The sequence below is a fragment of the Mustela nivalis genome (genome assembly GCF_964662115.1).
Source record: "Mustela nivalis genome assembly, chromosome: 7".
Lineage (NCBI taxonomy): Eukaryota > Metazoa > Chordata > Mammalia > Carnivora > Mustelidae > Mustela > Mustela nivalis.
In genome coordinates this window covers 108,673,899-108,701,101 of record NC_139026.1, presented here as the reverse complement: position 1 = coordinate 108,701,101, position 27,203 = coordinate 108,673,899, and the positions used below count along the sequence as shown (strand labels likewise).

General features: G+C 36.6%; 1 protein-coding gene across 21 annotated transcripts in view; it reads right to left on the bottom strand.

The window, feature by feature from the left end:
- The window catches only part of ERC1 (ELKS/RAB6-interacting/CAST family member 1), a 550,222-nt gene that overhangs the window by 409,311 nt on the left and 113,708 nt on the right, over positions 1–27,203 (bottom strand). For 8 of the 21 annotated variants that reach the window (XR_014313633.1, XM_082738040.1, XM_082738032.1 and 5 more), the window contains exons 5-7: positions 20,653–20,808; positions 19,299–19,391; positions 15,937–16,104 (exon numbers count right to left, since the gene is read on the bottom strand). Coding sequence is in view for 15 of the 21 variants with exons in the window: in XM_082738040.1 (XP_082594166.1) it covers positions 15,937–16,104; positions 19,299–19,391; positions 20,653–20,808 (417 nt within the window). In the remaining 6 variants the exon portion in view is untranslated. The remainder of the gene's footprint in view (positions 1–15,936; positions 16,105–19,298; positions 19,392–20,652; positions 20,809–27,203) is intronic. The other 13 variants (XR_014313632.1, XR_014313634.1, XR_014313635.1 and 10 more) reach the window with 2 other exon arrangements.

Here is a 27,203-nt window from a genome sequence, read left to right as displayed (position 1 = left end):
TATTCTGTATACTGTATATCTTACTTCTAACATATCTACCACATATCCCAATAACCTCAAGCAAAAACCAAACTAACTCACCAAAAAACACTTCACACAATAGTCCCAAAGTGCATTATTAAATCATTTTTATAAAGACAAAAAGCCCAGATATTTAAACTTATAGGTAAGTCTTAAATGCCTAATTTTCTTGTCTCTCAGTTCTTCTCTGCATTAATTTCAAAAAATGAAATGTTTTCCATCTGTGGGTAAGGAATCAGAATAGAGCAGGAATACATCCCTGAGCATTTCCAAATGTTTCTCATTCTGATAGTACTAAAGTCCCATAGAACAATAACTGTAAGGCCTCTTGTTGCTGCTTCTTTACCAAGAGAACCTAGATGGCCTAGCTGCATGTTTACATTAGATCCCTCACTCAGTTAAGTGACCCGTAAATGTGCCAGTGCTAACCAGTCATAAATACCTGCATGCCATTTTGAGGGAATGTCAGGTATGAGACCCACAGGAATTGGTGAGTGAAAAAGGCCAAAAATGAAAACTCTTGTTTTCATCTTACATCTTACATCTTCAGTGTAAGAGTAGCTGGGAATTCAGTCTTTCACATAAAAAAAATCTCATATCACAAATATTAGGTACAGAAATTACTCAAGTCCATACTCTAATTACTAAGTGATCTTTCCTTTACTAGTTATTTAATCCATACTCTCTTTCTTGGTCTGCTTTTTTTTGGGTTTTGTTGTACAATACAGGATTTAAATGTGCTGATCTAGAGATCTAAGATAAAAATAACCACAAAACCACTCTGCTACTACTAGATTAATTGCTCTGAATTCTACACTGATCTTTTTGGTCAGTAGTGAGCTAAGTTCATAGCACAATTTTGCGTGGGGTCCATATTTTGCAAACCACAAAAAACATATTCAGGAAAGCCCCTCAGAGACTAGCAGGACACACAGTCATCACCCTAATACCATACCTGGCAGGAGGAATAAGACCTTGTTTATTCAATTCAAATGCATGGAAGAACAGCATCCACCTACCTTGCCAAGAGTCAAGGTCTGTGGCAAGCAGGTTATGCCAACTTCAACAAAAACAGAAGGTTTTTCTCTATAAGATTTTTCTACCAATGGACATGAGCAGAAAAATGGCTACCTTGCTCTTTTGGCCTCTCACTTCTGAGCACAAAACTATTATTTATCTTAAGTTATCTTAATCTTCTTTTATTTTACATCAATAAATACATCTATCTAAATACACATGAGCACTAAGAATTGCATGGATACAATGGCTTATTTCCTTTAACTCCTAACTTGGCTTTGCCAGTATGTTTCACTCCTCTTTAACTCTCTGACCCCACTGGATCAGTTTTCTTCACTGAATCCTCTATCATTTTCCCCTCTTCACGTCTTACTTTATATAACTTCCTCTGGAGGAACCAATTCAATCCTAGGCTTTAACCACCACCTCCATAATAACAACTTCCTCATCTTTACTCCCAACCCCAACAGTACAAAAATCTTGAGGTTCTAACAAAATAATCTTCCTAATCCAGTTCTCCACTGAATATTTAGTTTAGAATAAGATTTTTAAAGAACCTTTTCTTTTAAAGAACCTTTAAATATCACCTAATGTGGTCCAACATAAATGTAAGTTAAATCTTTTGGTATTTATTATATTACTTTCTGCATTTTTTCCCTATATTTGGCATTATTTCATAAAATTTTAAAAAATTAATAATCTAAGCAAATTTTGTTTTTTTAAAAGGTTTTATTTGACAGAAAGAGAGGCACAGCAAGAAAGGGACATAGGAAGCATGGGAAGTGGGAAGCAAGAGACCTGCTTCTCCCTGCTGAGGAGGGAGCCCATTGCAGGGTTCTATCCCAGGACCCCAAGATCATGACCTGAGCCAAAGGCAGATGCTTAACAACTGAGCCACCCAGGTGCCCCTAAACTCATTTTAAAGGTGATGAAATCAAAGCCCAAACTAAGTGATTTGCCCAAGATCACTAAGTATAATTTCCTATCACCATATTTCTCATTGTTCTCATCTAGAAAAGAGGCTGAATGAAGAGCATTGGGCCATGGGATTGACAACATCCACAAGTAAACCTTTTTAAAAGGCTATTTTGACAAACTGCACTGAGCTCTGTTTGAAGCTTCCTACCTGACAAAAAGTTGAAGAGCTCAGAAAAACATCAAAAAGGCCAGGGTTACAGATGTGCTATTCTACAGTACGCAGTACAGTTTATCAGTACTTTGCACACCAAAAAAAAAAAAGAGGCTACAAATTTAGACTTAAAAACCAATGTCACTATTGTCTCCACCCACTTTACCTTAAAAATTCATAATCTTTGTAAAATAATCAAGTTGTTTTAAAGACAACATAACAATGTACAATGTATACAATAACAAACTGTATTCAGCTATGTAGTCACAGTAGAAACGTTATATTGATCTCTGCAAATCTGATAAAGCAAGACAGCCATCATAGTTCTTCAACCCCGACCCCTCTAAGCCAACACATATGTAACACTTCCTTATTAAACCTTATACCCCTCTCTGTGTGGAACCCTTCGAATCACAGAAAGAGACAATATCCTCCTTAGAAGGACCTTTAAAGGTCACCTGATTCAATCTTTCATCTAAATCCCAGGTCTTTATATCCCCTTTATTTTTTTTTAAAGATTTTATTTATTTATTTGATAGAGAGAGATCACAAGTAGACGGAGAGGCAGGCAGAGAGAGAAAGAGAGGGAAGCAGGCTTCCTGCCAAACAGAGAGCCCGATGCGAAACTCGATCCCAGGACCCTGAGATCATGACCCGAGCCGAAGGCAGCGGCTTAACCCACTGAGCCACCCAGGCGCCCTCTATATCTCCTTTTTTTTTTTTTTTTTTTTTTCCCTCTATATCTCCTTTAAACAGGCTTCTCTAGGGGCGTCTGGGTGGCTCAGTGGGTTAAAGCCTCTGCCTTCGGCTTAGGTCATGATCCCAGGGTCCTGGGATGGAGCCCCAGATCAGGCTCCCTGCTCAGCAGGGAGCCTGTTGTCTCCTCTCTCTCTCTCTCTCTGCCTGCCTCTCTGCCTATTTGTGATCTCTGTCTGTAAAATAAATAAATAAATAAACAGGCTTCTCTAGTATTTGAAAACCTCTAGTAAAACCCAGGTACACAGTTCTTCTCTAGAGGCTGCACATGCTCTGCTTTTACCAGGCATAAAAGCGATCTCTGATCTTGAAGTTTAAAAAAATATTTTTCTGTAATTTTATCGACTGGCCCAAGTTCAACCCCTCAAGCTAGATGTTCTTCCACATAACAGCCATTCAGATACATGCATCTATCATGTACTCCCAAAAGCATTTCTTTTCCAAGCTACCCTTCAACTATTCCTTAATATGCCATGGTTTCAGACTCTTTACGTCTAAACATGCTTAAATATACCAATGCCCTTTAAATCATTATACCCAGAATTCAGTATGTTATGGCTGATTACTTCACCCTTACTTCTAGACACTTACAAAACAACTGAAGATTGCATATGTTTTTTTGTTTTTGAGGGTGTATTCTGGCAGCCACTACACAGATACTGAAGAATTACTGAAGTAGACTGTTTTGCTTTTGTCAGATTTTATGGGTTTGGTTGGGATTCTTTTGTTTCCTGGCTAGGGTTTTTTTTTTTTTTTTAGATTTATTTAACTATTTATTTGAAAGAGAAGATGACATACACAGTAGTGGGGGGAGGGACAGAGAAAGGAGGAGACAAGCAGATTCCCTACAGAGCAGGAAGCCCACCTCCCAGCTTGATCCCACCCTGAGATCATACCTCAACCAACTGAACCACCCAGGCACCTCTACTGACTAGCTTTTTTTGGAGAAAGGGAGGGAGAGAACTCTAAAGATTTTTACAGTTATCCTATTAAATTTTTTATCCTGCTTGGTTTAGACATTACTCTGCTCTTTAAAGATCATTCAGAATGCTAAATTTCTTATCTAACATACACATTAACCCCCATATTTTTTCCATCCAATTCATTAATAAAAATATTTAACGAGGAGGAGTCAAGTTTAGAGAATACATAATATCACCAGAAGCTTCTACATAGGTTACCATATATCATTAAACACCATATTTGGGGAAAAGTCATTTTATAGTTATGAAAAAATCTACAGTTATGAAGAAACCTAATTATCATCTTAACTAGCTTACATTTCTCCATCTTACTTACACTGCCTTGCCAGTGCCTTGAAGAGGTAAAGGTCTACTATATCTCTCATAAATTCCTGATCTTCCAAAACTAGAAATACTGCCAAAGAATAATATAAAATTAGCCCTAGATGACCTAGTTTTAATGCTGACTTTTAGCGATCACCATTCCGAATTCAAGGCCCTCCAACAATTCTACCCTAAAATAGCACTTAGGAAAAAGAGAACAAATAGTAGGTTGATGGAGGGATGTGGGTGGAGGATGGGCTAGTTGGTGACAGGTAATAAGAAGGGCACTTATTGTGATGAGCACTGGGTGTTATATGTAAGTGATTAATCACTGAATTCTACTCCTGAAACCAATAATGCATGTACATTAATGAATTAGAATTTAAATAAAAATAAAAATAAAAAGATGTTGTTTCAAGTTCTTAAGTGAACGGAGGCCGCTGGTCTTTGAATCACACTTTGAAGAGATCTCTTGAATGCTTTCTTAGAATTTCTCTTTTCACACATCTTGGGCCCTCACTTTCATTTTTCCAACACTAAATACACAGCCTACTCCTTTTAATTCTATGATAGAAAAGACAACAGCAATCTAGATGCAGAATTTCACCTGCTGTATCATTTAACAACTCTATACCAAGAACCAGAAGCAAATGACAAGCTCAACCTTTTATGATCTTCCTCCGAAAGTCTTCTCTTTTATTGGATAACATCAATTATTTTGAAGTTTTGATTTTTTTTTAAAGATTTTATTTATTTATTTGACAGAGAGAGATCACAAGTAGGCAGAGAGGCAGGCAGAGAGAGGAGGAAGCAGGCTCTCTGCCGAGCAGAGAGCCCCATGCAGGGCTCAATCCCAGGACCCTGAGATCATGACCTAAGCCGAAGGCAGAGGCTATAACCCACTGAGTCACCCAGGCACCACTGAGTTTTGATATTAATGGCATTGTTGCTATATGGACTATGCCAAATTCTTACATTGATATTTGATTTTCTTTTCCTGTCACATTAATCTCCCTTTTCTACTATTCTCTCTTGAATCTCACTCCTTCTTTGTAAAACAATTTTGTTTTTAGCAGTTCTTTATATGTGATCCATAGGTAGTAAACTATCAGTTTGAGTTAGTCTGAAAAAAAAAAAAAGTCTTTATTCTACCTCCACTGATGAATAATAGTTTCACTGGGTTCAATTATGTGTTGCCAACGTTTTTCACTAAATTTGAAGATTCCACTCTACAATATTCTCTCTTGCTCCTGTTGTTGCTCTTAGAAGGCCTGCTGGTGGCCTGTTAATCCTTTGTAGGTACACTATGTTTCCTCACTGGTGGTTTTTAAAATCAGTTTATCTGTGATTTATGGTAGTTGTGGATATCTTCCTGCTCAAGAATTATTTGCTCCTAAATTGAAGGTCCATTCCTATCATGTAATCAGAAATACTCACAGTAATTACATCTTCTAAAATTGCCTCCCATTCCCTCTAGCCTCCCCTTTTGAAACTCCCATATTATGTTAGATTTCTATTTCAACACACTTCTCTTTAATTCCTATCTCTTAATGTGCCTTATTGCTTTTTGGATATAACTCCTCAGATGTATCTTTCAATTCACGAACTTTTCCTATAGCATTCTCTCATCTGCAGTTAAACCGCTATAACTATTCTTTCACTTTAGTTATTAGGTATTTCGTACCTAAAACACTTTTTTGGGGTGCCTGGGTAGCTCAGTGGGTTAAAGCCTCTGCCTTCGGCTTGGGTCATGATCTCAGGGTCCTGGGATTGAGCTCTCTGTTTGGCGGGGAACTTGCTTCCTCCTCTCTCTGCCTGCCTCTCTGCCTGCTTCTGATCTCTCTCTGTCAAATAAATAAATAAAATCTTAAAAAAAAAAAAAGTTTACAACACTTTTTTGTTCCTTAATAACCTGCCTGGTATTATTTGTATTGTTTTTTCCTTTGCTCATATTTTAAACCCTTCCTTCATATATTTGATATTGATAGTATTTACTGAGCCCTAAAAGTACATGCATTAATTCATTTTACTCTTAAAATACTCTAGAAAGTAATGTTATTATTCTTCTCATAAATAGGGACATTAAAGCACAATAAGTATAAACTTACATAACAAGTAAATGGCAAAGCCAAGACTAAAAGACACTGAACAACTAGAGCTAGTGCTACCTTTATTACATTGCCTCAGGTTTTCCTCTCAACAGTCCTCAAACAATAGCCCAAGAAGCTGTATCTTCTCCATTCTAAAGAGTGTGCCTATGCTTACTACTCCATCCATTATTTTAATCATTTCATTTATGGTCTCATTCTATTACCCAATGTTCCTAAGGGTCTAATCACTCTATTTGTTCTTACTTCTAATACTGGTTCGGGGTAGATTAAATTCCACAGGTAATTAAGTAATTTGGGATTGCAAATTCATTTAAGCAGAGCTCCCATCTATGGGATTCTGTCTGAACTAGGCTAAAATCAGTGTTAATAGCAGCTGTGCAGGGGCACCTGGGTGGCTCAGTGGGTTAAAGCCTCTGCCTTCGGCTCAGGTCAGATCCCAGGGTCCTTGGTTCGACCCCCGCATCGGGCTCTCTCCTCACTGGGGAGCCTGCTTCCCCCTCTCTCTCTGCCTGCCTCTCTGCCTACTTGTGATCTCTCTCTCTGTGTCAAATAAATAAACAAAAGATTAAAAAAAAAAAAAAACCCAGCAGCTGTGCATATACAAACTCAAAGCTTATGAGAAGACACCTTTCTTCTGACCCTAAGACCAGGTAAATTAGTTTCTCACATTGTCAACTAATAGTGTAGAAGGAACTTTTTCTAGTCCACTTATTCCCAGGAAAGTCCTGGATTTACACAGGAGTATCAGTTTCAAAACCCTACCCCATTTAGGGCCAAGGTCCACTATCAACATGTCACCATTAAAATCTAAGCCCCTCAGTTACCAAAAAGAATAACCCTTCAGAACATCCGTAGTTTAGAGTCCTTGCTGACAGATGCATAGTGTTGGAAGGGATGGGGAAAAACAGGGACATCTGCCCTGCCAGAGAGATCTGCCAAAACAACTCTGAGAATCAATGTGGTACATACACCATAACCAACACACCTCACGGTAGTTACATAGTCAGAATTAATGCTTTCAAACGCCTATCAACTTGAAGAAAGAACTAAATTACTCATAATCCTCAATTTACTTAGTTCTATTGTTGTCTTATTTTATTATTTTTCCATCCACATCCAATATCCACTCCTCATTCAATACACATCCATTCTGTGTGTGATGTTACTAAATGTGCATATAACTTAGAAATATAGCTTATTTTTAAGCCTCTTTAAATTTAAAAATATGTACGTATTTTTAATTTATATGAATGCTTTATACCTCATTCTCTTACTTTTTTAAAAAATATGTATCGGTGGCCCTATGAATACTTCTAGATCATTGCTTTTGACTTTTACATAGTATTACATAGTATATATCCACTGTATTTCACTTATCTAACCCCTCCAGTAAAAAACCATTTGGACTGCCTTCAATCCCCTGTGCTATAGTGAACAACCATTTTTTTTTTTTAAGATTTTCTTGATTTATTTGACTGAGAGAGACACAGCAAAAGAGAAAATACAGCAGGGAGAGTGGAAGAGGGAGAAGCAGGCTTCCCACTGAGTAGGGAGCCTGATACGGGGCTTGATTCCTGCACCCTGAGATCATGACCTGAACCAAGAACAGACATTTAAATAACTGAATGATCCACCCAGGCGCCCCTATAGTGAACATCCTTATACATGTCCTCCTGTAGACCAGTGGGAAATTTTCTCTAGGGAACATATCCAGGAGTGGGATTACTGGAACCAACTATGCCATCTATGTTCTTGTTAGCTACCTTACAAACACTGAACATTGACTCATTTTCTAATTTATACCAATTTGAACAATGGAATGTAGCTTTTTGTCTCTGAAATTTACATTTCTTTGTTTACTAATGAGACTGAGGATCCCATGCTATATTTATTTGTTAACCACTTAGGTTTCCTTGTCTGTTACTTGTCTATTTAAATCCTCTCTCTCCTTATAGTCTCTTTTTCTTACAGACTTACAAGCATCATTTTTTTATTCTGTATGTTAATCTTTGTTATTTTGGGAGGTATGAAAATACCTTCTCCCAATGAGTCACACATCTGTTAACTTTGTCAGTAGTGTTCTTTCTTGAACAAAAATACTTAAATTTGATGGTGTCACTTAAGATTTCTCACCTAAGATACATTTTCATTGATTAGCTATATGGTTTAGCCTTTCACACTGGGGTCTTCAATCAATATGAAGTCCACTCTATCTGGCACCAGGTAGGTGGCCAATTTTATTCTCCATATAGCAAGCCAGTTTTCTAACACACACTTAATTAGCACTAGTTTATGATGCTCCCCTCTACATACATGTTTAAACTCTTTATTTATTTTTTTTTTCACTGCTCTATCTGCCCATTCCTGTACCAGTACTATACCATTCTGGGGTGCACTGACTGGTTTAGTTAGTTATATGGCTCTGAAGTACATTTTCAGAGCTATTAGAGCAGATCTCCCTTCTTTTCCTCTTTTTCTTCACATTAATGTTAAGATAGTTTTATTTGTCCATATAATTTTTAAAATTTTTCAATTGTTGTAAAATATACAAAACATAAAATTTGCGATCTTAACCATTTTTAAGTGTACTGAACTCAGTGACATTCACACTGTTGTATATCCAATCTCCAGAACTCCCTTCATCTTGCAAAACAAAAACTGTTCAATAAAAAAACAAAACAACAACAAAAAAACTCATTCCCCCCAACTCATAGCAACCAACATTCTACTGACTTCTTTAGAACCTTCTGTAAGTGAAATGATAATATCTTTTTGTGACTCGCCCATGTAAAACTTAAGGTAAAATTAGTTTCTAAAAATTTACTGCTGGGAACATTTCAATTGATGTATACACTAACTTAGGCAGAACTGATATCCTCACAGTATTAAATTATACCACCTACTGATATCAACAGATCTCTCTGAATTTCTTTTTCTTCATCCTCCTATAGAGTCTTGGGCTTTCTTGCTTTTTTTACTTTTTTGGAAAAACTTAAATGTAAAAATGATTATTTATCTTTGAATTTTTGATAAGCCATCTGAACATAGGATTTAGAAGGAGAAAGGGTTGAGACTGATTAGCAATTTAATTTTCATAATGATCATTATTCATATTTTCTATTACCTCTTGAACCTACTTTGTTACATTTTCCAGAAATGTATTTGTTCTGTATTTTCAAGCTTATTAGAATATAATAATCTTTCATTATTTTTAAATTGTATGGTACTAGTAGTTACTTCTTTATCATTCTATAAGAGATGATTCTATCTGATTAGCCTTTTTAAAACAACTAACAACTTATCTGATCCTCTAATGATTCCTGACTTAGTTTCTATTATCCTCCATCTTACTGTTTCTTTGGTTTTGGATGTTGTTTTTTTCCTCGTCTCCTGGTTTGCATCCTTAGCTTATTTGCTTTCATTCTTTATTGCTTTCTGATAAATATAACAAGACATTTCCCTCTAAACACTAGAGGATTAGTTATATCCCACAGATTTTCTTTTACTTTCTATTCGTTTCTGAGATCAAGACTTGGGATAAGATCAAAAGGCAAACGCTTAACTGACTGAACCACCCAGGCACCCCTATTCTAGTCTCCCTTAACTCAAAGTATATTTTCAATACTAATCCAAAAGATATGTGCGCCCCTATATTTATTGCAGCAATATTTCCAACAGCCAAGATATGGAAGTAATATAGTGTCCATAAGTAGACAAAGAGATAAGGAAAACATGGTAGATATATAAATGAAATATTACACAGCCATAATAAAAGGATGAGATCATGGCATTTGAAACAACATTGATGGACCTAGAGAATACTATGCTTAGTGAAGTAAGTCAGACTGAGAAAGACAAATACCATATGATTCCACCCATGTCATCTAAAACAATGAACAACAACAACAAAAAGGAAAAAACAGAATTAGACCTATAAATACAGAGAACAAACTGATGGTTGCCAGAGGTCAGGGGAGGGGGGAGTTATGCAAATGAGATGAAAGAGAGTGGGAGGTACAGGCTTCCAGTTATGGCATAAATAAGTCACAGGAATAAATGAAAAGCATTAGGAATACAATGATATTGTAACAGCAATATAATAGGACAGATGGTAGCCATTCGTGTGTTGAACACAGGATAATGTATAAACTTGATAAATCACTATACCTGAAACTAATAAACACTGTGTATCAACTATACCCCCACAAAAAAAGTACTATATTTTCAGATTCCAGATTTATTTTAGTTTTATGTTGCAATTCTTCATTACTGATTTCTAATTTTGCTGCATTAAGGGTCAAAGAACACAGTTCATGAGACTTTAATTCTTGGGAATTTTGACATTTCCTATGTGGCTAGTGCCTTTAACTATTATAACTATTCATTAAGTTCTTAAAATCAATGCATATTCTCTGTTTGTTAGTGCAATATTCTACAGAATACCTATTTGAGCTTATTAATGTTACTGAAATTTTCTAAATTATTTTTTATTTTTGCTTCTTTGATCAAGTTCTAAAAGGAACATGTACTAACGACCAACTGCAACTGCTGATTTATCTGTTTCTCCCACTGTTGTTTTATACACTTAAAGGCAATACTCTTAAATGCATAAATGTCTACAATCATTGTATTTTCTTGATCTACTGTTCTTTTTATCAATATGTAGCATTCCTCTATGTGCTTTATAACTTCTTTGCTCAGTCATTTAAGCATATGACTTTTGATTTTGGCTCAGGTCACAATCTCAGGGTCATGAGACTGAGCCCCATGTGGGGCTCCACAATCAGCATGGAATCTGCCTGTCCCTCTTCCTCCACTCCATACCTCCGCACCCCCCACCCTCGGCTCATACTCACTCTCTCTTTAAAAAAAAAGAAAAGACCATTTAATTAGTGGTATCTGGATGGCTCAGTCAGTTAAGTATCCAGATCTTGATCTCAGTTCCGGTCTTGATTTCTGGGTCATGAGTTCAAGCCCCTTGTTGTACTCCACACTGGGCATAAAGCCTACTTTAGATAGATAGATGGATAGATAATTTAACTTATGTTAAAATAAATCAGATTCAGAAGACACATTTTCTTGATATACCTTTTATTTATAAAAAATTTTCCTGTTCTTTTATTTTTAATTCTACTATTTTTTGCCTTATGCTTAACTCTTATTGACAATATATTCTGCATCTTGTTTTTTAATCCAACTGAGGTCAGTATTTTAATCTAAGTTTAATATATTGCTTTTCTCATTATTCATACCATTTTGGTCAACATTTTTCATGGTGTCTACATATCTCTCATTTTTCCCCGCCCTTTCCCCTATTCTTTTCTATTCTCCACTAGATAAACTGAGAGTTTTATACTTAAGATTTGAAACTTATACATTGTTTTATTCCCCTAGCATATTAACAGCCATACTTACACATACATACATATTTTCCTGTCATCTTCTTAAGCTTATCATTATCTGTATCCCTTCAAAAGAGGACACTGCCCCATCACCACTATGAACAGTGCCAACTCTACCATTTGTAACTGGGGGACTGGTGGTGGTAGGCAGGAAGCCCCCAAATCTGAGAACCTCTAGTGTAATAATATGTATCTCTTCTCTGCCAACACTTTTTCTGAGGTGATCTTCTACTTAGGTATAGATAATGTGGAGGAAGAAGGGGACACTCAGAAGCTAATCAGTACCTCACCAATATTACACTACAGCACCTGCCTCACCACCACCCCATGACTCGTAACAGGCTAAGGACTGCTCAGAGTGGTGATGGAGCAATGATCCACCTAGAACAATAAGAGAGAAACAGTTACTGAAAAATAACCCAAACCACCTCATGATGCCAAATCCTCTTTTATACTGAACAGCTGTTTCACTCATACACATATATTCAGATTCCTCACAGGGAAGCATTACAGCATTATGATCAAGAACATAAGTTCTGGAGTTTCAACTGGTCAAATTCTAAATCCCAGGTAATCACTCAACTACTCATGTAACCTCAATCTCTCCAAGCTTCAATGTGCCCATCTTCAAGATGTTAAGACAATTCTTATTTCTTAGAAGATTACTGCAGGGATTAACTGAGAAAACGGAAGAAAGTATACATCCCTGCATGACACACAGAAAGCATCCAATGTCAGGTATTATCAAACATGTTTTATGAATTTATGGAAAGACTAGATCTCTAAAATGCACTTCTGTCCTAAGGATGTATTTCTAATTAGAATTAGAATGTGAATTCTAATTAGAATTCCCCAATGTGTTGGGGAAGTCAAAACTCCAGCTTGAAGAGCACAGCACACTGGGGCACCGCGTTGGGAATGCAAGTAGAAGGTGCATGGCAAACAACATCCAAGCTCCAGTGCCTAAACATCCTAGAGCCAGGGCAGCTGGATCAGCTATGAACAAAGAGCCACTTCCTATAAACTATAAGTAAGATAGAGATAATATTCACCTATAACGAACAGAATTCTAAAATTCAATGTCCTGAAGAAGAAAAAACTGTACTACTTTGAGGCAGTAAGGTGTAAGTAAGGTATCAATTATTTTAATTTATTGAGAAAAATCAGCTCTGCACAGTTTTAACTCAAACAGAAAATAAATTCACTGGTAGGTCCACAGTATGTCATAAAGACTCAGAAACAAGCCACTGGACATAAAACAGAAAATTTCCTGAAAATATTATAACCAATATTGAAAGTCCCAGGGTACTACTGAAATTGGCCTCAAGTACCAACCAAAAGTCATATGCTAATTAAAAACTTCACATAATTCCCCACAATGAAAGAAAAAAAAAAAACTTATCTTGCCTAATAAATACCATTAATCTGAGATCACATATATCAACAGAAATTTAAAAAATAAAAGGGCTTATAAACTATAAGGTAAGTAAAAAAATTTGAAACCTATTGATATTTAGAATTTCCCTCTCAATTCAGATGAGAGCTACATAATTAAACATCTATTCTAGACACAACCATTTTAGGAAGTCAATCCTATTATTATCCCCATTTACAAATGAGGAAATGAAGGATTAAAGAGGTAAAGTAATTCATCCAAGATCACGTAAGTAATAAACATAGCTGCATTCAAATTAAGGTCTGACTCCAAAGCCCAAGCTTTTAACCTCTGTTACTAAATACAGACCACCTCCGTGAAGATCAACAGATTAAAAGGGAAGTTCATGGGGCGCCTGGGCGGCTCAGTTGGTTAAATGGCTGCCTTCAGCTCAGGTCATGATTCCAGGGTCCTGGGATCCAGCCCCACATCAGGCTCCCTGCTTAGCAGAGAGCCTGCTTCTCTCTCTCTCCCCCTCTGCCTGCCGCTCTGCTTACTTGCGCTCTCTCTCTGTCAAATAAATAAATAAAATCTTAAAAAAAAAAAAAAAAAAAAAGCGGGGGGGGGGGGGGATGTTCATAAAATAAGAGCAATTCCAGAAATACTATATATTGTACACTGCCCAAAACAAAAGGGCCTCAATCCCCAGACCAGGAACAAGAAGAAAATCAAGTCTTTTGCCATTGCCTATTTTTCCTTAAAGGATTCTTAAAAACTCCTTGATCCATGTTCTTTTTCATATATGCTTAACGTAGTGCTGTGAGAGTTAGATCAAAGTCTAGGGCAGCTGCAGAAATGAGGACAGTATGAGTTAAGAGCAAATTATAAAAAAAAAAAGTGAGAATTTTCCAAGAGCTGGTTCAAACTGCCTTTTATTGGGCTCTAACATGAGAAAGATGTTGGGAAAAAGTGACCCCTGTAAAATGTCACCAGAGTAATTTGGAAAAAAAAAAAAAAAAAAAGCACATGCTAGTAAATCACCAAATCAATTTCATATAATTATCCTATACTCAAAAGATTATTGACTTTTACACTGTTATATTTTAGGATGAGATGGTCATACTAGAGCAGTTGTCCTAGTGACTCATAGGGGTAATCACTGAAACTCAGTTACTCCCACATGGCTAAAAACAAATATAAGAACCATTCAAGAATGACCACAAATACAGTTTTTACTCTCTATGGTACAAGAAATCAATCACAAGCCCATTTGTGATCGAATAAGAACACTACTTGAAAGGGGTACAAAGAAAAGGATGGACTTCCAAGAGGAAAAAAGTCATTTATTAGACTGTGACAAGCTTTTAAATGTTTGCATTATCATTAAACCAACTGCCTGGTTCTCCGATTCGCACACCTGCCACTTCTAGCCAACACTGTCACACTCCTAAACTTGGAAGTAGGCTCACCTCTAAAACACTGGCACCCTCTTCTGACCCTTGTGTAGTACTGCATGCACACCAGTTACTGGGGTGAAAAACTCTAATAAAGGCATGAGTTAGTAACTTTGCAAGTAACATTTTCCAGATAATTTTATACTTGCAATTCCCTGGATGAACATAAAACTAGCTGAATAAAAATGAGAAAGAGCAGATCTTCTAAATAAAATGTATTCCAGTGGAAAGAAAACCAACTGTGTTCTCTTAATTATTTTCAGTGTGTGTGTGTATAATCAGCTGATTTTAATACAATAGCTACAATGATAACAATAACAGAAAAAGGCTTTACTGTGTGTAATAAACTAGTTTAATCCTAACAACAACCCGACGAGGCAGACACTCCTATTACCTTCATCTTACAGATGGAGGGAAAGTGAGGCACAGTGAACTTAAATAACATGCCCAGAATCATATACCTGGTAGTAAGTGGGAAGGCTGAAGTTCAAACTCAGCAACTATGACCCCAGAGCCAAAACCTAATTTTTATCTAAAATATCCCTGTGAGGTAGAATGAGGTTTATATTCTGATAATAGGAAACATGACTGAAGGAAAGTCTGAGTTGTAAGGAAAATTACAAATACATCATTCAAATCTCTCAACATCTGAATCTCTCATTTTCAACAAAGTCCCAACCTATACAAAAATAAAATATTACATGAAAGAGTTTTGGTCATTTCCCCATTCCTCCTCACTAAAGGATTCTCATCTTCTGGGTCTATAATGTTTTTATGTGTTTTTACTTTTCATTCCTCTTTTCCATCTAAGTACACCCTTATTTACCTATCCAGTTCTTCAAAAGAAAAAGGAAGACAGGCTAAATAATCTACAAATTTCTAACTTCATTTTCAAATAGGATATGAAGGCACATTGTCTCATGATCTGAAGTTCAAAATGAGATCTATTTAGAACATTTCTAGATTCTGCAGCTTGCCTACATAAAGCTAGTCATAATATCAAAACTCAAGAACCCTTAATAATCTAAACAAAGGGTAACCGAGCTCACTGCCATTCATGATTCACCATGGGTGAGAACAAAAGATGGATTTGGATTTCTTTTTTACAACTATCTTTACAACATTTCATGTTTAAGTATACTTAGTAGTACAAACTTAGGGCAAGTTCAAAGAATTAAAGGCATACATAAACTGCACCAGACTGTTAGATCTAAGAAATGAAACAAGATAGTTCTATTTTAGTACAGTATGACCACATTGCGAAACAATTATTCAGCACGTTATTCATATCTCCCAAATCTAAGTATGACAAAAAACTGCACAGGTGATACACATGAAAAGGTGCCAAGGAACTGACTGCCTGCCAAAGCCAGAATTCTTCTTACCTCGGTCTGCAGGATGGCAGCCCGCTGTTCTTTAGCAGTCAAGGACTCCTTCAGCACTTCAATGTGTTGCTTACTGTCTGAGAACTGATTTGTGAGTGTTTCTAGCTTTGTCTGTAAGGCCAGTAGTTCTGTGTCCTTTCTGGATAGCTCCTGCTTCACCTGACCAATCTAGAGAAGATAATAAAATACTGTAAGGAAAAAAGAAATGAAACAACCACCTCTGATCTGGCTCTTTGACAGATCTGAGTCACAAAATATGAAACTAAAAGCATTAGTTTTCTGACAAAACATAATTCATCTTTTTTCCATCATCTAATCTTGGATAACCACCCCCCACACACACACACACAGTTTTTCAACAAATAGGGAAATTCCAGTTTTCATTTACTGCATCTCCTAAATACTCTTCAAAATCCCTTAGAAAAAGAATAGAGGGAGAGAAATCCCAATTCAATTAGATTACTATGCAATAGCAGGAAGCATCTAAATACCACTGCGCTGATGAAACAGTTTTCATTTTATTAAGTCAGACCTCTTAAAACATAAAGCAGAATTAGCGTAGATACAAAACAGAAGGGAAAAAGAAAACCTCCTAGCATTGCTATTTAAAGTTAAATTCGAAAGCTGCTGCCAGTATACTGTTTACTTTTTTCATTCACAAACAAAAGTTTATATAAAACCCTTATCTTAAAAAGCCACATTTAGTGTTATGAGGCATTATAAACCTGTGCCTCTCAGAAATCATATAATTTTGATGAGTTAGAGATACTGACCTTAAAAAAGATTTCACCTACAAAGTTATATCATCTACAATGTCTATTAGCTAAAGGGATTAAAAAGCATATAACTTAAATGCATAAAGGCTCATTCTGTAAGAATCAACACGTGTAATTTGAAACTGAATTACTGACAGAGGAATCCATAGTCAAAAGATGCCAATCAATCTCCCATAAATTTCTCTCATCTCAACTTAAAAAATTTTTATTTCAAACATTTCATTTACATTCTACTATTTCTAAGAATTTTCTAAATAGTCTCTTATTCTAAATGTACACCAAATAAGTAAGTAAGATTTGCTTTACATTCTATTCTGTCTTCTGCCTAGCCAGGTAGCTATGCACAAGAAGATTAATTATTGGAAGTATAAATCTGACTGACAAGTTCAGTAATTTCAGTATTACTGATGAAAGTTCTCTGTATTTTTTCATTGACTGTACCTATAGTATTTTCACTATAATAATCTTGGGTATAAGGGACAGTTTGGGGAACATTTTCCCATAAGGAGGTATGAAATAAATATCAGTTTAATTAAATTAGACTTTTAAGGAGTGCTAAAAATAAGTGTCTAATTTACTCTTCTTGTTTAGCAAGAAGACAAGCATTTTCTCATATGCATGAAAATTCTATTTGCAAATTTCGTTATTCATTCCACAAATATTTCTATATGCATACTGTATGCAAACTACTTGAGGGTACTAAGAACATGAATGGAAGATAACTATAAATGGCAGCTATCTTCACCCTATAATATAAATATGTACCTTGGAGTTACCTGTAATGTAATGCTGTGGCATCTTTCATGACATCCCTTTTCCAACAAAAAGTACATATTTATATTATTCCATCCTTAACATACAGGTTGCACTAAAAACATACTTGTGTATGAATGAATATTCAGGAGGAATGTTTAAAATGTTATCACTTCCTCAACTAAGGAACTACTATGGTTTAAAGATTACCTCTAATCACATAGTTAAAAATAGGTATAAAATCCCTGTTTCCTCATCATCTACTTTATTAAAGAATCATCAAAGTCTGCTATATTGACCACAGAGACTGAGAAAGGGAAGAAAATACTCTAAATGGAAAGCAGAGTTTAAAAGCACACATTTTCCATAAAAGTTAGGATCATGAGGCTTTGCAGTCACTCACACCTGGGGATAAGTGTATCTCTGAGTATTTACTTCTCTAAGCCTTCGTTTCCTGACCAGTAAAATGGAGAAAGTAAACAGACGCTACTGTGCTGTTTGGAGAATAAATAAAATAATGTATGGAATGTACATAGCCCATTGTCTGACACAAGAAAGAAATATTTATAATAGCTAAGGGGAAAAAAAGATAAAGTTATGCATCAACTACTCCTCTAGAAAATACACAGTTACCATAAACCAAATAAGGGCCTTATAGACAAAATATTTCACTTTACTATCTGTACTATAAAGGGGCCCATAAATAGCAAAAACATCAAGTCAGCACAAATTCTGTTTTGGTTTGGTTTGGTTTGGTTTTTTTAATGCTGTGTTCCTGTCTTATCCCACAATTATTTTCAGAAGCAGTTTTTTCCCTGACACTGGTGTGACACACACGCACGTGGCCTAGTACAGGGCAGAAGATGGAAAAGCTCACCAGCACAGGTTCTGAAACCAGACTGCTTGTGTAAAAATCGAGCTCTACCTCTCACCAGGTATATCACCTGAGTACCACTCTGCTACCTCAGTTTCCACATCTATAAACTGGGGTTGGGTCATATACCAACTTTGGTAGGTTATAAGTGTTTGAGTGTTAGCTATTTTATTATTTTTTTGTTACATTTTGAAATGGAATTTTAAGTTCTTTAGACAGAAGATTAAACTAGATTTAGAGATTTTATGTTTCATGCTAATTCTAATTGACTAGCTAACTCTAAATAAGCAAATCACTTTCTACACATCTATTCTTTAAAAAGTAACATTTGTTGGAAAATCACCTAATGGAGACTTAAAGTTAAATACCTATGAACTTAAAGCACTTTACTCAAGAATTTCAAAATCTAGGCGAGTTGATCTTAAAAGTTCTCATCAAAGGAAGAAAAAAAATTTTTGTGATAGATATTAACTTACTGTGGAGATCATTTGTGTGTGTGTGTGTGTGTGTGTGTGTATCTCAAATCATTATGTTGCAAATCTGAAATATAAAGTTATAAATCAATTATATCTCAGTTTTTAAAAAAAAGGCATTTCAAATTCAAATAATCCCTAAAACGGAGAACATCTGCATATTCTTACACCGAAGAAGAAATGGAGATCACCATTCATATAAAACAATTATCTACAAAAGGAAAGGAGAAAAAACACGCTTCGAAGTCCCATCCATACAATGACAAAAGCAACAATAAAGAACCAGAACAAGTGAGGGCTCACTGCACACAAAGTGAAATATGGGTCAAACTGGTGAACAGGAGTCAGTTAAAGAGCAGAGCAGGCTGGTTAGTGCTAGTATTGGGCAAAGCTGCCAACCAAAGAGAATGAAAGTATAAGCCACCCAGAAGCCAGAGCTAGCAGGGTCCCACTGTGGGATCACTGCACACAAAGAGTAAATCTTACGGCAAAGACCTCAGCCTGAAGACCAGCCGCTCTCTTTTTCAGCTCCTCCCCTTGAGCCTCTTTCGAACTTAGTTCCTCCTTCAGTTGCTCTACCTGTCACGACATTGTTATTCTTTTTCACTTATGTGTCAATCTACGTCTTACTATCTGCTTTTCAGCCAGAGCAGTAACTGGAAATAACAATAACCTGTATAACACAATCAAATCTGTTCCCCTAATTCCCTCTTCAAAGAACCCTAGATAGTTTCTCTATTTTCACATTTTTTAATGGACTTAAATGTGCCAATCAGCAAATGGAGACTGTATGGTAGTTTATTTTCTTCTCAAATTAGCGTGAAAAATACAAACTAATAGAAGTTGAAAATGTGAATTTTTAAGTTCTAAAATTAGCATCGATTTTCAGTAGTCATTGATAACAGATTCTTAAAATAATAAAGGAATATTCTATTGACTTTTATGTCAGGTCTGAGTACCACAGCAAGAAGCTAGAAACTGGAGAGGAAGTTAGAATAATTGTGTATCATTCCTCTACAGTTTTCTGTTCTGAGAAACTGAGGAACTAATACAATTGGGATGCAAGGGGTACTTATTTGCAGCTAATATTATTTAATGTAATCATAATTGTGATTTTTAATTAAACCAAAACAAACTTGGCAAATTGATAACTATAATAAACTAGATCCTCCAATTTGCCCAAATAGTTTATAGAATCAAACTAAATGGCTTTGGATCTAAGGAAAAAATATTGTGACTGAGTTTCTAAATATGGACTGACAGGCTGCGCTGGTATGTGATCTTACTGTAGGTATATCTGAAGTGCACACAGGAAACAATAAACCTGATACAAACACATCTTCTCCAAGGGACAGGACAAAGGGTTTTTCTTTATAGAACTGTATTTGAAGGGAAAATAGGATATTATTTAAGCCATTTCAGGAAAAAAAAAATAGGTGGGGGAACTGGGTTCAGAATTTTGGCTGTTAAAATACTACACAAGAGTTAAAGAACTTGGTGTCTCATGTAGTGAGAAAAATTCAACTTGGATAGAATTCTAAGAAATTTAAAAAAAAGAATTCTAATAAATCATCTCAGAAGTACTGATAGATATAAATCTTAAACTGTGACAACACATATCAGGCTCATAGGAATAATTTTCTTTTAAGTGAAAACTTGAAATAACAATCATCAGTAATTCTGACTTTAGTTCTAGGAAAGTTGCATTTGAAAGAATTCTAATTATCCTTCCCTGAAGTCTGATAAAACAATGTGAAGTTCTTCACCACCACTAAGGAAATAGAAATATGCATCAATTTCTCAAAACTCTTTTAAAAACTATAGTATCACACACCATTACCTTATTTTTCATAAATTTAGAATGGCTCCGATAGACCTCCATTTGTTTCATTTCTTCCTCCCGTTCTTCCGTACTCAAGGCCCCATTTGATTTCAGCATCTGAATTTCCTCTTCCAAGTCTCGGAGCCCACGCTCCATAGAGGAAATTTTTGAATCCTGAAGACAATGGAAGATTTAGACATTAAAGTATTCACAACAAATGAGAGACGTTGAAAAACTAAGTCTTTACAATGTTGAATTTAATAAAGATAAACAAATAAAGATAGCATTTGGTGCCTTGCTTCTAAATTATATCCTTTATGGCCCCTTGGGTGAAAGGAGGAGAGTTCATATCTAGAATATGATTTTTCCTCTGTCCCTTCCTCCAGTCTATACCCTTTTGCTTAAAGTTGAGAGAATTATCTTCTTTAAAAAGTAAAAGAAATGGAAAGCTAGTTAAAGTTTCTTTGTGGTTGGGCACCTGGGTGGCTCAGTGCGTTAAGCCTCCGCCTTCAGCTCGGGTCATGATCTTAGGTTCCTGGGATAGAGTCCTACATCAGGCTCTCCGCTCGGCGGGGAGCCGGCTTCCTCCTCTCTCTGCCTGCCTCTCTGCCTACTTGTGATCTCTCTGTGTCAAATAAATAAATAAAATCTTTAAAAAGAAAAAAAAGTTTCTTTGTGGTCAACAAATTTCTAGGGAAAAATTCTGTAATATTAACAGAAAAACCATTCCTAGCTACTCTATGACCCCTAAAAGGTTTATTTCTCCTCCCAAAGGAAGGAGGAAGGTAAAAGTGTTTCAAAGACTTATGCAATAATGTGTATAACTATATTTGCAAGAATATTTTATAGCATCTCATTGTAAAAATAACAAAGGGATGATTATGCTAACAATTATAGTTTATCATATTATTCTCTCTAGTTTTCTACACATTTTAAGTATTTTATAATAATTTTTTTTAAAAAATCACTGTCCTTATAATTCATCTCCACAAATATCATCTCCCAGTAGAATATTCTTCTATATTCAATTTCTTGGTTTAGCTTGTCACACTATCTAGTTTATCCCCTAGTTTACTTTAGATATTATCAATTGCAAAAAGATCACATTAGATGTCAATTACAGAAAAATTCCTACACAGAATGAACACTTCCTAAAGTTGTATATGTTTCATTCACCTAACAAATAAAGAAGTAGAATCATAAATTAAGTATAGTTTTACTTTATTTGGAACTTCAGAGAAACCACTCCTTTAGAAAGAATTTTGAAATTACTTCCTTTTGTACTTTACCTCAAAGATTTCTTGATTGATATTCTTTGTTATCATAAATCTTAGAGCATGAAGATAAAAGTTTTAAAGGATTTATCACGAGACAAGTACAACTAGCAATATTTAGGTTCAGGGGAGAGAAGGGGGATATACTACTTGTCCTGTGTTACCTTTAAAAATATCATAGCAATAATTTTCTTTTACAAATATACCCAAGTTAAATGTAGATGTAGTTCAAAATTAAATGCACTGAAGTAATGCAATCAAGAGATACAACAAACCTAAATTCTGAATTACTTGTTTAAAATAAGTGGGTGCATCCCATTTCTACCACAGCCTAAAAAAACACACACACACAAACAGTGGGACACACTTAATCTCCTGGCCCATAAAGAATAAATACAACCATAACTTAAAGATATCTTGGGCTCAGCTCCAGACCACTGCAGTTAAGTAAATATCACAATAAAGAAAGTCAAATAAATTGTTTTGTTTCCCACTGCATGTAAAAGGTATGTTTATACTATATTCTATTAAGTATATAATAGCATTATGGGAAAAAATATGCATACCTTAACTTAAAAATAATTTATTGCTAAAAAATATTATCATACGAGCTTTCAGTGAGTCATAATCTTTTTGCTGGTGCAGGGACTCACCTACATGTTGATAGGTACTGACTGGTCAGGGTGGTGGTGGTGGTGGTGGCTGAATTTGGGGCAACTGTGGCAAATTCTAAAAATAAGGCAACAAGTCTGCTACATCAATTAACTTTTCCTTTCATGAACAATTTCTCTATAGCAGATGATACTGTCCGACAGCATTTTACCCACAGAACTTTCAAAACTACAGTCAATCCTCTTACACCCTGCTGCTGCTTTATCAACAAACATTCTATAGTATTCTAAATCCTTGGTTGCATTTCATGGCATCTTTACCAAGAGTAGATTCGATTTTAAGAAACGACTTTTTTTTTGCTCATACGTAAGAAGCAACTCCTCATCTGTTCAAGTTTTAGCATAAGATTCAACACCTTCAGGCTCCACTTCTAATTCTAGTTCTCTTGCTATTTCTGCCACATCTGCAGCTCTTCCTCCACTGAAGTCCTGAACCTCTCAATGTCATCCAGGAAGGTTGGAGTCAACTTCTTCCAAACTCCTATTCAGGTTGATATTTTTACCTCTTCCCATGAATCACAAGTGTTCTTACAGGAATCTGGAATGGTGAATCCTTTCCAGAAGGTTTTTTATTTACTTGGCCCAGATCCTTCAGAAGAATCACTCTTTATGGCAGCTATAGCCTTACGAATCCATTTCTTAAATAATAATACCTGGAAATCAAATGACTCCCTGATCCGTGGGTTGCAGAATAAATGTTTTGTTAGTAGGCATGAAAACAACAATAATCTCTTTGTACGTCTCCATCAGAGCCCTTCCGTGAGCAGGTGCATTGTCCATGAACAGCCATATTTTGAAAAGAAACTCTTTTTCTCTGTAGTAGGTCCCAACAGTGGGCTTAAAATACTCAGTGATGTTGCAAATAGATGCACTGCCATCTAGGCTTTTACAGAGCAAAGGCAGAGCAGACTCCGTATAATTCTTAAAGCTCCAGGATTTTTGGAATGGTAAATGAGCATTGGCTTCAACTTAAAGTAACTACTGCATTAGCCCCTCACAAGAAGCTCTGAAGCCAAGCACTGACTTCTCCTCCAGCTATGAAAGTCTTGGATGGCATCTTCTTCCAACAGAAAACTGTCTCATCTACACTGAAAATCTGTTGTTTAGTGGAGCCACCTTCATAAGTTATCTTATGAGGTCTTCTGGGTAACCTGCTGCAGCTTCTCCCTCCATACCTGCTGTTTTACCTTGCACTTTAATGTCATAGAGTGGCTTCTTTCCTTAAACCTCATGAACCAAACTCTGCTGGCTTCAAACATTTCTTCTGCAGCTTCCTCGCCTCTTTCAGCCTTCACAGAACTGAGAGACTTAGAGCCTTCCTTGGATTAGGCTTTGGCTTAAGGGAACATTGTGGTTGGTTTGATCTTCAATCCAGACCACTAAAACTTTCTTCATATGAGCAATAAGACTGTTTCGCTGTCTTACCATTCATGTCTTCACTAGAGTAGCCACTACTAATTTCCTTTAAGAAAGTTTCCTTTGAGGCGCCTGGGTGGCTCAGTGGGTTAAAGCCTCTGCCTTCGGCTCAGGTCATGATCCTGGGATCGAGCCCCGCATCGGGCTCTCTGCTCTGCAGGGAGCCTGCTTCCTCCCCTCTTTCTCTCTCTGCCTGCCTCTCTGCCTACTTGTGATTTCTCTCTCTCTGTCAAATAAACAAAATCTTAAAAAAAAAAAAAAAGAACATTTCCTTTGCCTTCACAGTTCGGCTATTTGGTGTTAAGAGGCCTCAGCTTTGGACCTGTCTTCCTCACTAAGCTTAATCATTTCTAGCTTTCGATTTGAAGTGAGAGACATGTTACTCTTCTCACTTAAACATATAGAGATCATTGTAGGGTTATTAATTGGCCTAATTTAATATTGTTGTGTCTCAGGGAATAGGGAGGCCTGAGGAAAAGGAGAGTTACAGGGGAATGGCAGGTCAGTGAAGCAGGCAGATCACACATATTTATCAAGTTTGCCATCTTACATAGGCACAGTTTGTGGTGTCCCAAAACAATTACGATAGCAACATCAAAGATCACTTATCACCACAACAAATATAATAATGATGAAAAAGTCTGAAATACTGGGAAAATTTCTAACTTGTGACACAGAGCCATGAAGTGAGCAAATGGTGTTGGAAAAATAGTACCCAAAGACCTGTCTGAATTATCATATGATCTCCCTGATATGAGGACGTTGAGATGCAGTGTGGGGGGTTTGGGAAGGGTAGGAAAAGAATAAATGAAACAAGATGGGATCAGGAGGGAGACAAACCATAAGAAACTCTTAATGTCACAAAACAAACTAAGGGTTGCCGGGGGGAGGCGGGTAGGGAGAGGGTGGTGGGGTTATGGACATTGAGGAAGATATGTGCTATGGTGAGTGCTATGAAGTGTGTAAACCTGGTGATTCATAGACCTGTACCCCGGGGCTAATAATATGTTATATGTTAATTTAAAAAAAATAAAAATAATTTTTTTTAAATTTTTTTTAAAAAGACCTGTCTGACACAAGGTTGCTACAAACCTTCAACTTGTTAAAAAAAAAAAAAAAAAAAAAAAAAAAAAGACAGTATCTGCAAAACACAATAAAGTGAATCACAATAAACCGAGGTATGCCCGTAAACTGTTTTCATTGTACTATCTGAAAATTTACCTTCAAGATCACTATACATCTTCCTGGAAATATAAGGATGTAGTTCCTTAAGAATAGCTAAAATACCAGGCATATGCATGGGACTAACCTACCAATGAAACGTGGCTAACCTCTGACATTAGTTGGGGGCGGTGGGTGGATAAAAAGGGGCCAATGCCAAGAGGGACTGCAGAGCAGTCCATAGCACCACTGGTACTCCACAACTGGTACTCCACACAACACAAAATTGCCTCCAGCTATGAACTCAAGCTCTGCACATCACGTAGACAGCCTCTAACTCTACAAAGTCCCCACAACGCCCCAAGAAACATTATCAATCTTCTCCCCGAACTCCAACACAAATACAGAGGCAGTTCTTAACGCAATCAGCACCCTCACTACCAAATCATGTCCCATAAAAGCTTCTCCCCAAAAGGGACCAAACTATAACTCTGAAAGTCCTGAGGCAGCCACTGACTGCCCAGATAAGAGACCTGCCAGACTACTCACTGAAATCAGGCAGAAAAACAAGGTCTGATATGCTCAACTTGTTCTACCACAACTCAACCAGACTGGGTTTATGTGAGGACAGTCCTTCCAACCAAGTTTCCTACTCCTAGAATGTAAAATAACTAAGTAAATAAATTATTTATCATCTTACTATTCTGTACTTCCCCCAGCCCTGGGTCTCCCATCATTAATCAGCCATTTCCAATGAGCCTACTGACATCCCCTGTTCCTTGCAAAATTTCTCAAATCCTCACCTTTTTTCCCCCCACAATTTTCTCCTCACCAAAAGGTAAACCTTTTGGCTTTCACAAAGGATATACTTTCCCTGCATTATCCCCGATGAAGGTTACTAACCCTCCAGTACCAGAAAAGAGCAGGGGGAAAAGTGCTGCCTCCCTTTATTTACAGCACACACTCCTTTTCACTCCTCACTGCTGCCATCTAGGGACTTCCCAATCACTTCCGGCCACTTGAAAACATCTTTGGCTCCTGACTCACAATCAATCTTCCCTTCAAATACCACTCCTGCCATCATCCTGGGATTTCAATGTTCTAATTCCATGATGTCCTTAATTCCAATGACCTCATCTACCAGTCCACTTCACTACCCACTCGACAGGACTAAACTCTGGATCCTAAAACCAGGACTCTCTCCCCAGGCACCATCACTTTCTATTTGCTATTCGTAAACCTCATAGACATTCCCTGTCACATTTTCTCCCAACCTGTCAGTCCATTCTGAATTCTCTTTCTTACTATCCACACTACATTCTTTTCCTGATTATACAAACTCTCTCACCATGATCCTCAATTCATATGCATCCCAATAATTCTGCCATTATCTACCTGACAAAACTCTCACCTAGAGCAGCACAGTAATTCTTACCTGTTCCTCCACTGCTAAAGGAAAAAAGAAAAAAAATTAGAGAAGAAGGAAGGGGGAGGTAGAGTGGAGAGGGAGAAGATGAGGGGGGAAGAAGGCAAGAGAAGGGAGGAAGAACAGGAAGAAAAGGCAAAGGGAAGAGAAAAGAAAATTACATCACCTTGAAGACAGTGGGCTTTTTTATGGTCTATCAACCATCTTCCTTTCCTCTTCCCCCCAAGACTATTCTAGACCTTCATAATTCTCTCAAGTTCATGCTATACTTGCAGCTGTGATTTTAGCAAAGCATTCACCTGACCCAGCTGGGCCACCAGAATATCTGAATCTCTTGTTTCTTAATCAAATGGCTAAAGGTTAACACAAGTTAAAATAAAGCCACTACCAATTAATACTATTATATTTCCCTATTCTTTTTTTTTAAATATTTTATTTGTTTATTTGACAAACAGAAATCAAAAGTAGGCAGAGAGGCAGACAGAGAGAGGGAGAAGCAGGCTTCCCGCTGAGCAGAGAGCCACTTGATTCCAGGACCCTGGGATCATGACCCTAGCCAAAGGCAGAGGCTTCAACCCACTGAGCCACCCAGGTGCCCCCTATATTTCCCTATTCTATCAA